Here is a 15,221-nt window from a genome sequence, read left to right as displayed (position 1 = left end):
TTTGTCTTTATTTGTTAAAGTAAAATAATAAAGAAATCCTAAAATCGAAAAAAGAATTACTCCTAGATAGATGAAACTGGAATTGGAAAAAGAGGAAAGTAGAAGAGCCAACTGCCAAGCAAGGAGGGGCGAAATGGGGAATGGACAAATGAATATGACCTTCTATTTTGACTACAAACCTACGCAGAAAGGTCCGAAGGTTAATGGGAAAATTTTCAATTCAACCGTTTCATTTATGAATCTGATTCAACTCAAACTCCAGCTTATTAAACTGGAAACGTGCGTGGAAGAAGAAGAAGGAATTCTTTATTCCTATTCATCGCAAGAAGAGAAGACGCACCAGATTGATTACTGATTAAGAAGGGAGGCGGAGTACCAAATCCAATTCTTTTCCAACTGATTTAAGGACTACTAAGGAGGAGGAGGAGGTTTATTTATACTATCATTTAGTATAAGAAATTCGGCCCCGGATTGAGAGGGAGAGACGTATTTTTATGTGCTCTACACTACTACGCATCTTTAAGGTAATGTCATATGTTTGACTGTACCAAGACATAACTACAACCTTCCCATGCTGAGCTAATTTCTTATATTTCATTACTCCACCAACTTCTTCTTTTTCCTTTTCCATTGGTTCTTCCACCCAAGATACCTTTTTGTTGTATTTTTTCTTTACTCTTTTGCTACATTAGATCTGTATTTCTTTTGGATTCGAGCTTTTCCCTTAATGTTTACTCAACTTTTCTACTTCATCTGTTCTATTTTGATTGATCATTCGATATGTTTGGTGTGATTATCTGTTAATGACTTAATGTACGGTGGATATTATAACGACTACCCGTATCTGCCATTTTTGAACATGTAGCAATAGAATGTTCCCTTTGAAGCTTCTTGGTGAAATAATTACTTCTTTTACTTCTATCTCATGGACGATAGATTTATTCCACATGTTACCTCCCTCAAATTTGTCATTTCATGTTAGTATTTCCGTATCTTTTATTGGAAAATTTTACTTTCTTTTTTACCATCACTGATGTACCTGGCGATATGGAATATATTTCATTTTAGATGAACCATAGTTCTCATTGGTGTGCCGTAGGTAGAATATTATGGACAGAGCTAATGGCTTTAAAATGGGTTTTTGAAGTAAATTTGAAAAATTGTCTGACAGTGTCTTATAAATAAAATTTGGATATGAAAGTTTCGCTATAGTTTCTAAATGCAATATAAACTTTTGGAATATTTAGTTGTAGGGCTGGAGGTGTTTTTAATGAAAGGCCACTAAAAATATCAGCTTCACTTAAAATCTCGATTATTTTTCCCAAGCAAAGTACCTATCCATTATTTTTAGTTCTCCTGATTTTTAGGGTTTTTTTTTTTTTTTTTTTTTTAAGTTGATGCAAACAGAAGAACTTTTTTACTTAATATGGTGAGTTAATTTAAGGCATCGGTCATGACTTGTTTTTAGTTATCTACTTAGTGTTAAGTCGAATTGCTTGCCTGGACTAATGTATTTTTATGCAGATTATGTGGTGAGTGTGCTCTGATTGCTTGTGGATTCTTAGAGAAGACTGCTTCTGTGCTTTGGGCTGCCAATTTCTTGGTAGCGATAGCAAAAATTTGGTTACCTTTGTCTGCGAACAGTTCAATCTGAAAGCTTCCAAGTTTCTGTAGCAATGTTACAGAGATTTAAGATACATGTTACTCACAAGTGCCAATAGACTTGTCTACCGGCTCAGATACTTTTCTGTTGCATCAAAGGTTGTGGTGCTTCTTTATGTCTTCCTTATAACAACTGTATCGTGCTGTTACAATTGGTTGTTCCTGTATAAACGGGTTTCAGAGAGGGGGAAGTTTATTCTCTCTATGATGCAGCAGTCAAAAACTCATATGCAAGCTCAACGCAATTCTGCAGATCATTGTAATGGAGAACTAGATCCTCAACATGTAGCATACTCTCTGGGTTATGTAAATGCAAATGCAAATGTGAGGTCTTCAGAGCAAAACATTTCAGAAGTTAAGCCTGTGCGTAATTACTCTATACAAACAGGTGAGGAATTTGCTTTTGAGTTCATGCGTGATCGGGTTAATCCCAGTAAGAAATTTGTTTCATATGTTAATGGGGATCCCCTTTGTACACCTAGTTATTTGGATCTGAAAGGCATTTTAGGCATTAGTCATACTGGATCTGAGAGTGGGCCAGATATTTCTGCGGTTGAAAAGGGGTCAAAAGTGCTTGAGCCAAATAATTCTTCACCGTATGAGAACAAAAGCTACTATGTATCTGCACAATCATTTCCAAGAACTTCATCAGACTACAACAACTATCAAACCCTTGCTTATACATTGTCTGGAGCATCTGATGGCTCATCAATAAAGCTGAAGATCCTCTGCAGCTTTGGGGGTAAAATCATACCCCGTCCAAGTGATGGAAAGCTCAGGTATGTTGGGGGTGAAACTCGCATGATCCGCATAAACAAGGACATTGCATGGCAGGAATTGCTGCAGAAAACAAGTGCGATTTATGACCAAACTTATTCCATTAAATACCAGCTTCCTGGGGAGGATCTTGATGCCTTAGTTTCTGTGTCTAGTGATGAGGATTTGCAGAATATGATGGAGGAATGCAAAGTACTAGAAGATGGAGAAGGATCAAATAAGCTTAGATTATTTCTCTTCTCCATTAGTGATCTGGATGATGCTCATTTTAGTATAGCGAATTCTGATGGTGGTTCTGAGTTTCAGTATGTAGTAGCCGTCAATGGCATGGACATGGGATTGAGGAAAAGCTCAACTCTGAATGGTCTGGCAAGTTGTTCCGCAAACAACTTGGATGAGTTAGATGGGTCAATTGTTGAGGAGACAAATAGAGCTGCAGCTGGCTATGTTGGTGCTGGTACCTTTCCTTTGGCTGACTTTGATGTATCATTATCAACCACTGAACCTTCTCAACTTGTTCTACCAAATACCTCCAATCCTTCTGCAACTGATTCGCACTTTTATCATGGACAAATGCTGCATTACAATGAAAATAGGCAGCAATCCATGCAATATAAGTTGCACCCGGACCATTTATCACCTGTTGATGGTGCTGTTCAATGGCAATTTCATGGGCATGTAGGTCAACAAAAGGGCTTTGTAGAGCAGCTGTTGGAGGGTGCAAATAAAGAGATGCAACTTAAAGAGGCGAAGCTGAAAGTTGGTGGTACTGCCTACCAAGAAGGTGAGAGTGCAAGTGATCAGTTACTAGTAAATGATCACCTTTTCTCCTCAAAACGATCTAATGATAACATAAAGGACTTTGTTCCTGTTGATGAAGCATCAATCGTGTTCCCTAACCTGGACAGAGAATCTCCTTTAATGTCATCAAAGAATGAGGAGAAGGCAAAGGATCATCCACAGGTCACGTCACTGGCAGATGCTGCTAATTCAGATCAGGTAGGTAGACCAAGTGGTGACTATTATGCTGGAAGTGGTATTGCTACTGAATCTGGTCCAATTGATTTGAGCTACTTCGAGCCTTCTGCTTCTTCACATAGTGTCTTTCGTTCTGAACGAATCCCAAGAGAGCAAGCAGAGCTACTTTACAGGTTGTCCAAGTCAGACAATTCACGTAGTTCTCAGTTTCTTATGACACATTCACATGCAGATATTCTGGAGCTGGAGTTAATTGCAGAATCAGTTCAGAGATCCCAAACTGAAAAGTCCAATATGCAGATAGAGCAAGGCATTTCTGCCGATCATCCTGGTTTTGTTGATTCTCAAACCACTGTTGATGGACAGATGACACTTTCAAAGATGAAGCAGACTGTACCTAACTCTGTTGATGCCAAAGATGATGATCACAAGAATCAGGGTCTAATTGCTGACCGTGATATGAGTCGTGTCAAGTATAATGCTCAGAATCTCCTGGTCGATGACATAGCCGAAGCTAAATCTGAAGTTAGTTTTGTGAACAGAGTGGATTCTGGAAAACACCCAGAACATCCAGTATGTAGTCTTCCTGAAGCTCATAGGGTAGACAAGGTTGTTAGTGAGACCATGACAGATAATGCGCATGGGCATTCTTCTGCTTGGATAGGGAGCTCAACAAAGGATATTAATCATGGGGAGACATCAGATGCTTCTAGACCTGAGCAGCCAGATATTCTTATTGATATAAATGACAGATTTCCTCGTGATTTCCTTTCAGACATTTTCTCAAAGGCCATTCTTTCTAATAGCCCTGCAGACGCTGGACCACTCCAGAAGGATGGAGCTGGTACGAGTCTGAACGTTGAAAACCATGAACCTAAGCACTGGTCATTCTTCCAAAAATTGGTTGGGAATGATTTTGCACGAAAGGACGTGTCTCTAGTTGACCAAGACCATACTGGATATTTGGCTGGACTGCCAAAAGTTGACGAAGAAGCTTCTGTAGCTTATTGTTTTGATCCATTGACACAGGAGGGAATTTGTTTAGGCCATGTAGATACGGGTGGAAATTTTGGAGAAGATGACCGAAAAGAATCACCATGTACAAATGCAGCTGAAGCTGTAGTTTCTCATTCTGATTACCACCCATCTAATGTGCAAATCAGTGAAGCCATACAGTATGATGATTTGACAGATCATACAAGATTAGAAGGCTCGGAATATGAGGTGCTTTTCCCTCCGGTTTATAAACATTTATAAGGTATGTTATTTTCAGCTTATTATCTAATATCTATTTATGCCGGTAGGACGGACAAATAGACATTGGTTTGCCGAATCTCGATCCGTTTTTGGTGGATATTGATATAGACTCTCTGCAGGTGAGATGCCTTTTCATTCCATTTTCATTTTTTCTGATGATTTATGGGTGAGCTTTATTGTTTGCTACTGTTATTTCTCATAATGTGCCAGCATTGCTTGCTGGTTGGAGCTAATCGAATCAATACTCTTCCATCTTAATTCTTTGGATGTTCCTGGTGATTAAGTCAATGATGAACAATCTCATGTTGTTATCTCGTTTTTTGGTTAGAAAATTAGCAATTATTAGGCAGAGAGTTGCGACAAGGTGACCAAATGAGATAAAATTGTCTCTGTATATTTGCCGAGGATTAAACTTGGCTGCTATAAAAAATGATGCTCACTAGCAACTGAAACTTGTGCATGATCTTTCTATATTTAATCCCCTGATACCTCATAGAGGGTAAGAGTAGGTTAGTCTTTTTTGCTGCATTAGTGTTTCACTCTCTCTTTAACGGGAATGTCAACTCATTTGCTCAATGTGTTCAACTGCTTAAATATGAGTACTGCCAAAATAACCACATCTCCAGGACCTCCTCCCCCTTTAGAGCAAGAAAAAAAAAGAAGAAAAATCACTCAAAAGAAGTCTCATTTTATGATTAATGCGTATTGTACATCTTGCTTGAAGAAATCAATTGTGTAAAGATGTCAAATACAACCGGAACTTAGGACATTCTGAGTTTAGTTGTAAATCATAGATGCCATACTTTTAGTCGTGAAAAAGTATTTCGAGACCAGTTCACCTTTTTGTGCATGTCTCTACCTTGTCTATAATGTTTTTCTTGTTCTCTCCCATCGTAGTGCGGGCATACACTTAAAATTAGTCAAACAGAGGATAAAAAATGTACAATTTGTTGGGAAGAGGGTTATAAGAATAAAGCTACCTGTAAACATAACCTGCTTTAAATTGATTAGCAAAGAAGTCTTCTTTTCTTATAGTAGTTTGTGTTTACCATGTCATTTCTTATTTGACTCTAAGCAGGGGACATTGATTAGAATTTGGTAATTTTGTTCATAGCTCATAAATAACAAAGATCTTGAGGAACTAAGGGAACTTGGTTCTGGCACATTTGGAACAGTCTGTCATGGGAAATGGAGAGGAACAGATGTTGCAATCAAAAGGATAAAGAAGAGTTGTTTCATTGGTCGATCTTCAGAGCAGGAAAGATTGGTAATGATAGCTCATTTGTAGTCTCTTACTATTTTGATGATGTCTTCCCAGCAATAAATTTCTGTTCTTATGAACCATAGTTTTTTAGCTGAAGAGACTCATTTGACGGTGGAATATGCTATTTATTATCACTGTTTGATAATTTGATATGTAGGCATACCGCACACAGGCATTCACACTCTTAGTTGTGCTCTCATGTTATGCTTCTTCTCTTGTTGTGTATACTGTTTTATAGTTACTATTTATACATATATGTATGTATGTATATTTGCAGACCATAGAGTTTTGGCGAGAAGCTGAAATTCTGTCAAAGCTTCACCACCCAAATGTGGTGGCCTTTTATGGTGTGGTGCAAGATGGGCCTGGAGGGATACTTGCTACGGTAGCAGAATATATGGTTGATGGTTCTTTAAGGCATGTTTTACTGCGAAAGGATAGGTAAAGGCTCTGCCTTCTATATTATCGTAAGGTTTGGTCCTAAAGTTCTTTCTTCGTCTTTTTGAGTATAACGAAGTGGAGCAGTCCCTAAAGCTTGAGTCTTTTGCGAATTTCACCGACAGTATTCTGCTGTCAACCAATCTCACTCTTCATGCCCACCGTTTCTCTAGCTGCTCATAGTTTTCTTCTTTGTTGTGTTATATCTAACTTTGCAGGCATCTTGATCGTCGGAAGCGGCTTATTATTGCCATGGATGCAGCCTTTGGAATGGAATATTTGCATTCAAAGAACATTGTGCATTTTGATTTGAAATGCGATAATTTACTGGTCAATTTAAAAGATTCTTCACGACCTATATGCAAGGTACTCATTTTAGGTTTGTTTTACATGTTGCTAATGAATACAATGATTCTTCTGATGGTACCCTGGTAGGCATCCACTAGACTTTTCAAGCATAGTTCGATGTCAAGCAAGTGATATTGTATAGTGCTATGAATCAGGTTGGTGATTTTGGTCTTTCAAAAATAAAAAGGAACACTTTGGTTTCTGGTGGAGTTCGGGGATCACTTCCTTGGATGGCTCCAGAGCTTCTGAATGGTAGCAGCAATAAGGTTTCTGAAAAGGTGAGTTGCCACCATGTAAATTCCTATGAAGAAATTGGGGTAGAAGGGTTTGAGGGAAGCCTCTTTTGATGACATCTAGATCGATGGTCATATCAGCATGCAGACCTCCTGTTTTCACCTTTTTACATGCTGCACAAGTATACAACTCAAAAAGGAAGCATAAAAAGATGAGGAAACAAAGAGCTTGCTGGATGTGATACACTGATATCGAGTTGAACTTTTGTATTGTTTTAGTTGGTTTCTGTGTGTCTAGTCAACTTGTTTGTAACCTCATATCATGGATGTTTGTTCAACAGGTTGATGTTTTCTCGTTTGGTATTGTTCTGTGGGAGATTCTGACTGGTGAGGAGCCTTACGCCAACATGCATTATGGAGCAATTATAGGTGGGCTTTTTCCCTTTGATATAGCTGACATTTTACGAATTTCTTGATGTGATCATCTTATTGGTGTCACTTTTAGTTCACTATTTGAAAATACGCATCAGCAGAATCTGGAGCATAATGTTTACTTGTAGTGTAACATTAGATGAACATCAAAGACCTGTACCATGCTTTGCTACTATGTGACTCTTGTAGCACTATGCTAATGAAAATTTGGGTTTCCATGAAATGCTTCCGAGTATGATTGCAATGGACATGCCAAGTGACTTGCATGGACATGTGAAGTACTTAAAATATGCTTGTTCTATATCTCAATCATTTTCATCAGACAAGAAAACCTGCATTTTGTATGAGAGAAGGGGACTGCTTGATTCCCCAAAAAGAATTGGGGAGGGGGGGGGGGTACAGGGCCCATTCTTAGCCCACTGCAGAGTCTAGAGGATAGATTCTCTGTGAAAGAAGTATATCCAGACAGAATCTCAGAATATCACTCTAAATTGGTCGGTCTCTGAATTGCATATATGTTAAATCAATTTGCAGAAAGGATTCTGTCCATTAATGCTCAAACTGATTTTGGAAATCCTTCTTCTCAAAATCAATTTATTTTGGTGCTTCATCAACTGTATTCTGTGATAGACTGCTTTATGTGGAATGCTTTGTTTAGTAGTAATCAATTTCACTGTGTTTTTCTCGTACAAGTAATATAAATATATGTTTAGCACTTCTCATGTGGCTGCTGCGTAGAGATGTGAATGTATAGTAACTGATCGAAGTTTTGATGTTAGCTTCCTTGCATGTTATCTTTTGGTTGAGATTTACTTGTGATCGATTTAGCATTTTTGGGATCCAGCTTTGAATTTTAATTCGACTAAAAAAGTTCTGGTTTTCCCCCCCTTGGTCTATAGGAGGTATTGTAAACAACACATTAAGGCCATCCATTCCAAGCTTCTGTGATCCTGAATGGAGAAATTTAATGGAGCAATGTTGGGCCCCCAATCCTGTTGTGAGGCCGTCTTTCACTGAAATTGCTGGTCGATTACGTGGAATGTCAGCTGCTGCCCAGGCGAGGACACCTGTTAATAGGGCGTCTAACTAACGGGCTGAAACCTTTTCTATAATTGTTTCAAAGGACAGAAAATATGCTCACAACCCTGGGGTAGTGACTAGCGAGTTGAAAACCCCTCCCCCTACCCCTGTCCAACCCCGTAAAACCAAAAGAATAAATGAAAGATAAGAGGAAAAGTAGACTAGATATAAAAATTCCTTTAGACTAGGTATAAAAATTCCTTTCACAGATTCATTTGACAATTTGTTCTCTCAATTGTTTCCGGTAAGTAAATGCACTATGAATTCTGACTGGAAGCAAATGTCCAGGAAATAGTATACATGCCTTTTTTTTTAAGATTTTTTGGGGAGCTGGGAATACAAGACTTGATACTTTCACAAGTGCTGTGCTATTGTAGGAAGGGGTCTTATATTTATTGTCTTTATATATGTGTGCCTACATGGAGCTAAGCTGGCATAATTGGGTCATGAATATTATTAGTTGCACATATAATTGAGTCATCAATGGTTGAGATCTTTGACAGTGAAGATGAACTCAAATCAGATTTAATGCTCGTTCGCACCGGGCTTTGGTGAACTGGTCTGTTTCTTGCGCAAATGAATGGCACGGCACACAGCGGTCTTTGATCTTTACTAGCAGTTTATGCTTTGTGCGAGAGTGATCATTTTGAGGCTTGCGATCTCAGTCGCCCACGATGACTCTTGTAAAATCAGAGTATCCCTCTCATCAACATGTTTGTGTTCGTTTTAACAAAGGTGCTGTGTTAAAAGAGGGCACAAACTATGTCGGAAGAAGTATCTCGCAGGTGAGTTGCTGCTTGTCTTAAGGTACTTTGAAACTTTCAAAGCTGATTTGCCAGAGAAACATGGCTACAGGTTGACAGAGTGCTTTGATGCGAGCAAGTGGATGGATAGTGACGAGCTTAGGGGGTCGCTCATTGTTCTTGGGTACTAATGAATGGCTAAGGATTACAATCCGGGGTTAAGAGGAGATTCTATTTACTTCACTTTGTGTAGATGCTGAAGTTGAGCCCAGCACTACGTCTGGAGCCTTATGATTTGGGTGTTTTTCAGCATTACCCACTAACCTTCGTGTCAGTTTGTTTCCATTACCCACTAACTTGCATCGCAGTTTCATCATAGACGGATTAGGTGCTCTTTTAGTCCTCCACGCGTATTTCACATGGTCACTCTATTTCTCTATGCAATCTTTAGCCTTTATGATACGAGCAACTGCTTCCTTACTCATCATCTCAATCTATTATGATGTTATCAAAATCTGGAAAACTACTTAGGATATCCAAAGAAAAGAATAGCACCACAGTTGTGAGGCCTCCTTGGTTATAAACAACACAGCCAGTGGAAAAGTTATTCGAAGATGTTATGCATTACATGGAACCCTACAGTAAAACAAAGATTTTTCTGATCTCCCAGCTAAAAAAGGGTTCTTCATCATCTTTTCTCTGATTTTCCTTTTTCTGTCAATAAACTTACAACCCGGCAACATGTTTGGATTGCTAATTTTAGAAGCTTCTGTAAAAAACATGTATTGTAGTAATTTGATGCATACGAGATAAAAAAGATGATTAGAAAATGTGTTCACGAAAAACGTAAAAATTTTTCTCCGAAAACCACAATCCAAACAAGGCTGCGCAAAAGATAGCTCTTAATAGACTTAATTATGTGTGAGCACGTATAAAATTAGGGAAGATGGTGAAAGTAAGCTTTCTTAACTTCCACCAATTGATCAGATACCCCCTTCTTCCTTTTTCGCTTTTTACTACTTTTCAATAGTCCTTTCTCTGCTAGTGCCTTCAACTTCTGAGCTTTCCGTGCTTTTGCTTTCTCCTCAAATCCTTCATCCATCATCTTCATGGTTGCCACTCGTTTGGCCTTGTAAACCTGTGCAAGGAAGGATGTTGATGATATCAAGAGCATACCTTTCGCAAAACTTCCAGAAAATATTACGTGCAGCAAGTGATTAAAATATCTGATGGTATACATTCAATTTGGATAATACAACACTAAACATTATATAAAAGCTTGTACTTCAAGCAAATCAAATAGAAGAGCTTTCTGGGTTTCCTTATCTTCAGATTTTTTATTTCAAGGGAGACTCGAAACTTTCAAAGGGAAGAGCTAAAGGAAGGGCTTAAGACTCGAACAAATGACCTCAAATACTATCTAGTCAATGTCCCTACCACTTGAACCAATTCTTAGGACCCTGCAACCAGTTTCGTTAAAAGAAAAAGAGCCAAAATTCCTCCTTAATGACCATCTAGAAAACAGAGAAGGAACAAAAAAGGATTTTTTTGGGGGGGTGGGATGGAATAAAGGCAGAGGAGATCACTCGTATCGCAGATCAAGAGCTTGAAATTTATGAGTATCAAGAAGCAATTCTGGTGAGTTAAAAATTAAGATTCAAAGGAAACTTGCTGACATAATCAGTACGGTTTACAGTAAAATGGTTCTACCTTTGTAATTTCAGCAAGAACATCCTTTTCCTTGCACTCAAATTCCTCCAACTGTTTTCCAAGTTCAGCTTCAATTTCGTGAATAAGATCAACATCATTCTGCAAGAATAGATCATCAAGCAATCCATGAAAACTGTGGCAAAAAAAAAGCTAGGGAGTGGGAGAATACTGAGGCACAGTTGTCAAGCTTATATTCACACTTGGAGGTGCTACTTTTTGTGTTTGATTGCACATGCTGTCTCACAGACACATATGAGGTTGAGAAAAATCACATTAAACAATAGACAGAAAAAGATTAGCTCAAGTCATAGTGCTATGTTCCAGTTCAATTCATAATAAACGAGGACTATAAAAGCCATATCTAAGTTCAATTTGAGCGTTTACTGCCTCCATAATTTGAAATTGTAATAATCTCCACCCCAGCTTCCCAAACCTACGATGCCATGACACTAGAAATGCCCATGTCATTGAAGAAAGCAAAGAGGGTGGGGGGGGGGGGAGCACAATACATCCCAATCCCATCCTAACCTTTTCCCGTAATAAAGCAAACATTTAAGAGAAGATGGGATCAACCAATTTTCCACCCAGGTGCTACAAGATTCAATCTGCAATCTGTTAACATATTCAGAGGTATTAAACTTCTCCAATTTCACAAGACAGCCATCGAGGCCATATCTCTTCCCGTTTCCCACTTTATCTACTGCAGATTTTTACATCAGGAAATGTTGATTTTTCTTAGGAGAAAGTTTCTAGATAACATAAAAACCCCATCTGACTTCTTACCTGGGTAATAAAACTAACAGCAAGCCCCCCTCTCCCTGCTCTTGCAGTGCGCCCTACACGATGAACATAATCGCGTGGAAACCTGAAAAGGTTTAGCACTATATGAATCAAAAGCTTCAGAAAGATAAATGAATCAGTAAAGTTTCACCAGGATTGTCACCTTGGGATGTCATAATTTATGACAAGATCAACGGTTGGGATATCTAAACCCCGACTTGCAACATCTGTTGCTAGCAATATAGGAACCTGCCCAGATTTGAATCTATGTACTGCAGAAAGCCTCAAAGACTGGGATTTGAAGGAATGCAATGCTGCAGCTTCAACATCAAGTTCTTCCAACAACAAACTTAGAAGCTGACAACTCCTGCTCAGTTACAGTAGACAAACACACGCAGACGCAGAATACAAATCAAGAGAAATTCTAACATCCTTCTGATTGATGTAAGAAAATGACATTAAACGTAAACTAAGAAAACAAACAGAAGCTTTGTCACCCCTATAAACCAATTTTGCAGACTCTAGGAGACCTGGTATAAAGTATGTATTTATCACATAAAGGACACCATCTACTAGTATAAACAATCACAACCAGCCTGTAGAATCTAAGGACAGTTCACCCAGATGCTTCCACTAGCATCATGAAATTTGTAGAAGCACCAATTCCATGCAAATATGCAACAGCTATTATTTGGCAGGCTTAACAAACATTTCACTAATGCAATATATGTGCGCCAATGTATAAGCAGTTCACACTTGTCAACTGTATCCAAAGGGCACGTCTGATACAGTTGTTGCTCACAAGGTACAAAACGTAAGACAAACATTAATTTAGCATTATGCATAAGCATCAGTACAATGGAGGATGCAGGTAGACAGAAGACTTGTGCCAACAAATGTACCACACAATTAGCAATAACAGCAGTAATATTTCATTTGACACACACACACACACACACACACTTCCACACACCCACCTGCAGGTGGAAACAAAAATGATGGCCGAGCGAACACCCATATCTTCCAATTTGGATAGAATGTATAGGAGATAAACATCCTTCACATTTTTTGGGATAAAAACGTATTGCTGTTTAAGAGTCTCCACTGTCTTGAATCCTTCATATGCCTCGTAAAAGTATGCCTTATTTGCAGAAAGCTCCATTAGTGTTTGTAGATCACTGGTCATGGTAGCAGAGAAAAGCAGAGTTTGCCGATCCTTTGGCAAGCACTGGAAGACTACTCTGAGTTCCTCCTCGAAGCCCACATCAAGCACTCTGTCCGCTTCATCTAAAACTAAGAACTACAGCAGAATGAAAACAAGATAAAATATTCCACAGCTTAGGGATTAAAGAAAATCACTTTTTTTTTGTTTTAATTTTAGTGTGAGCACTTGCTAATATTACGACAGCCTGGCAAAAAGATGGAGGGCCTCGGACAGTTGGGGATGGTGTAAAGTCCTCCAATTAAAAAGACGTTAAGAAGCAGGTAGAATACCACAAACGAAAATGCAGCATAGGTTTGTCCTAACCATTTGAAGCCATGTGCCAATTCAGCTGATTATTGGCAGAAACACTTTACAAAAGAATCCCAGCTGTTGAGTTTATGGACAAAATTTAATCTTTAGAGACATATCTCTGATGCAAAATGAAAACATAAAAATATCTCAATCATGTCAGTTCTCCAGAGTTCGGATGTTTCAACCAAGGTTGCTACACTTGGCACTCTGTCCGAGTAGTCATGGAAAATATAGGATTTTGGTTTTACTAACAGTTGAGGCTTACACCAACAGTATGGACCTTAAAATTATACAACACCTAGTGTATAATAACTGTATAATAGTTTTATAGGGTTAGATTTACACTATGAACTGTAATCAGGTGCTCTACATACAACTACAATAACCTTGGATAGTGTATAACTTTTTTGTTTTTGCTCGTCTTCTCCTTTTTCATAGATAGATAATGCTTCCCAAAAATTTGAATATGGAAAAAAAAACGGGCATTAAAATTAAATTAAGAATGACTGACCAACCTTGGTATTGGAAAAAACAGCAGGGACGTCATCAGGATTCTCCTGAATGAGAACCTTAATCCTTCCGGGAGTTGCTATAACCACGTGGGGCCGCTGCATCAGCGTCTGGGCTTGGTTGATCATATCCATCCCACCTACAACCACGGCGCAGCGCAGGTGCAAGCCCGACCCCAGTGCCCGGAACTGCTCCGCCAGCTGGTAAGCCAGCTCCCGGGTGGGAGTAATCACCAGAGCGAACACCCCGTAAGGGTCCTCAGCCAGGCGGTGGAGTATGGGGAGCGCAAAAGCGGCGGTCTTGCCGCTGCCGGTTTGGGCCAGGCCCAAGACGTCCTGGCCGGCAAGGATTCGAGGGATACAGTGGCGCTGTACCGGAGTAGGTCTCTTGATTCCGAGTTCTTTGCAGGTCTGGACGGCCCATTCAGCTAGGCCCAAGTCGGAGAAGGAGATGTGGTTGGGAGTAGTGGGAATAGGGTCGTCGGAATCGGTTTCCTTCTGCAGGAGCGGTTTGAGGTCTTGCAGGGTGGTGGTGGAGGCGGCGGCGGTAACAGGTGGGGCGGGGTTAATTTGGGAGGGAGTAGCTTTGTTGGTTTTACCACGGCGGGAAAACAAGGGGAAGTTTTGATCCACTAGGATGTCTTCTTCCATGGTGATCCACTAGAGAGGTGCCGGGTTTTGTCCTTTGTAGATTTGAGAGTATTTGGTTTGGTCCAGACGGGGTCGTTTCATGTATAAATAAGCAGCGTACGTTCCTATTTGTATGTATTCGTGGAGAAACATTCGTTTGTACAGCGGCAGCAGCAAGAGTCGTAGTAGTGGTTACATTACATACAGTTTTAGTTAGAGCAAATTATCCGGTTGGTCATTAAACTTTTGCAATCATCGAGTTTTGGTCACTCAACTATTAAAAGTCTGGTTTTGGCCACTAAACTGTATAAAAGTATGATGCGAGGTCATTCTGTTACATTTAGCCGTTAAGTAGACAAATGCTGTCTGTCCGCACGATTTCCAATACAAATGGTAGGGTCAATTTAGAAAGTTCAGCATGCATCTTCTGGATGGCAGAGAGAGTCAACAACCCGTTCCCAAAAACTCCCAACCTCCCTGCCCCAAATTACACTGCCTCAATCGAAGGAATCTGCCTATGGCTCAAAGACTCAGCAAGTGGATGGCAGAGATTCAAGAGAAGAAGAAGGAAAAAATAAAAAGGCCAAAGAAGACGAGAAGGCTTTCATATCATATGCAATAGATGGTGGTGCTGAAATTTGGAGAGGAGAGGAGAAGGAGGTAACCAGAATGAAAGGCAGACTCGAAGGAGGAGATCCCAACCTCCCTACCCCAAATTAAACTGCCTCAATCGAAGGAATCTCCCCATGACCCAAAGACTCAGCAAGTGGGTGGCAGAGATTCAAGAGAATGAGAAGGAAAAAATAAAAAGGCCAAAGAAGACAAGAAGGCTTTCATATCATATGCAACGGGTGGTGGTGCTGA

At 39.5% G+C, this 15,221-nt stretch overlaps 2 protein-coding genes across 4 annotated transcripts; one reads left to right on the top strand and one right to left on the bottom strand.

Annotated features, from left to right (window-relative positions):
• The first annotated feature begins 61 nt into the window (after window positions 1-61).
• Window positions 62-8,829, top strand: LOC113687855 (uncharacterized). Of its 3 annotated transcripts, XM_072049450.1 has the most exons (10): window positions 65-524; window positions 1,525-1,761; window positions 1,916-4,641; window positions 4,722-4,793; window positions 5,789-5,941; window positions 6,216-6,379; window positions 6,595-6,742; window positions 6,880-7,002; window positions 7,299-7,386; window positions 8,289-8,829. In XM_072049450.1, exons 3-10 carry the CDS (start codon window positions 2,074-2,076, stop codon window positions 8,477-8,479), a joined length of 3,507 nt encoding a protein of 1,168 aa, XP_071905551.1. In that variant the 5' UTR covers window positions 65-524; window positions 1,525-1,761; window positions 1,916-2,073; the 3' UTR covers window positions 8,480-8,829. The 3 variants fall into 3 exon arrangements, with proteins under 3 accessions (XP_027061178.1, XP_071905551.1, XP_071905550.1); XM_027205377.2 differs by having other exon boundaries at window positions 62-524; window positions 1,525-4,641; XM_072049449.1 differs by lacking the exon at window positions 65-524 and adding an exon at window positions 540-977 and having other exon boundaries at window positions 1,525-4,641.
• Window positions 8,830-9,745: 916 nt separating this feature from the next.
• LOC113688448 (DEAD-box ATP-dependent RNA helicase 36-like) lies at window positions 9,746-14,535 on the bottom strand. Its single transcript, XM_027206262.2, has 6 exons — window positions 13,734-14,535; window positions 12,680-13,002; window positions 11,866-12,069; window positions 11,706-11,787; window positions 10,923-11,021; window positions 9,746-10,350 (listed from the first exon to the last, which is right to left on the bottom strand). Exons 1-6 carry the CDS (start codon window positions 14,376-14,378, stop codon window positions 10,150-10,152), a joined length of 1,554 nt encoding a protein of 517 aa, XP_027062063.1. The 5' UTR covers window positions 14,379-14,535; the 3' UTR covers window positions 9,746-10,149.
• Between the last annotated feature and the right edge of the window lie 686 nt (window positions 14,536-15,221).

This window comes from Coffea arabica, chromosome 5e, assembly GCF_036785885.1.
Source record: "Coffea arabica cultivar ET-39 chromosome 5e, Coffea Arabica ET-39 HiFi, whole genome shotgun sequence".
Classification (NCBI taxonomy): Eukaryota; Viridiplantae; Streptophyta; class Magnoliopsida; order Gentianales; family Rubiaceae; genus Coffea; species Coffea arabica.
Note: the sequence above shows the minus strand (reverse complement) of the source record. Positions and strands in the feature narration are given on the sequence as shown.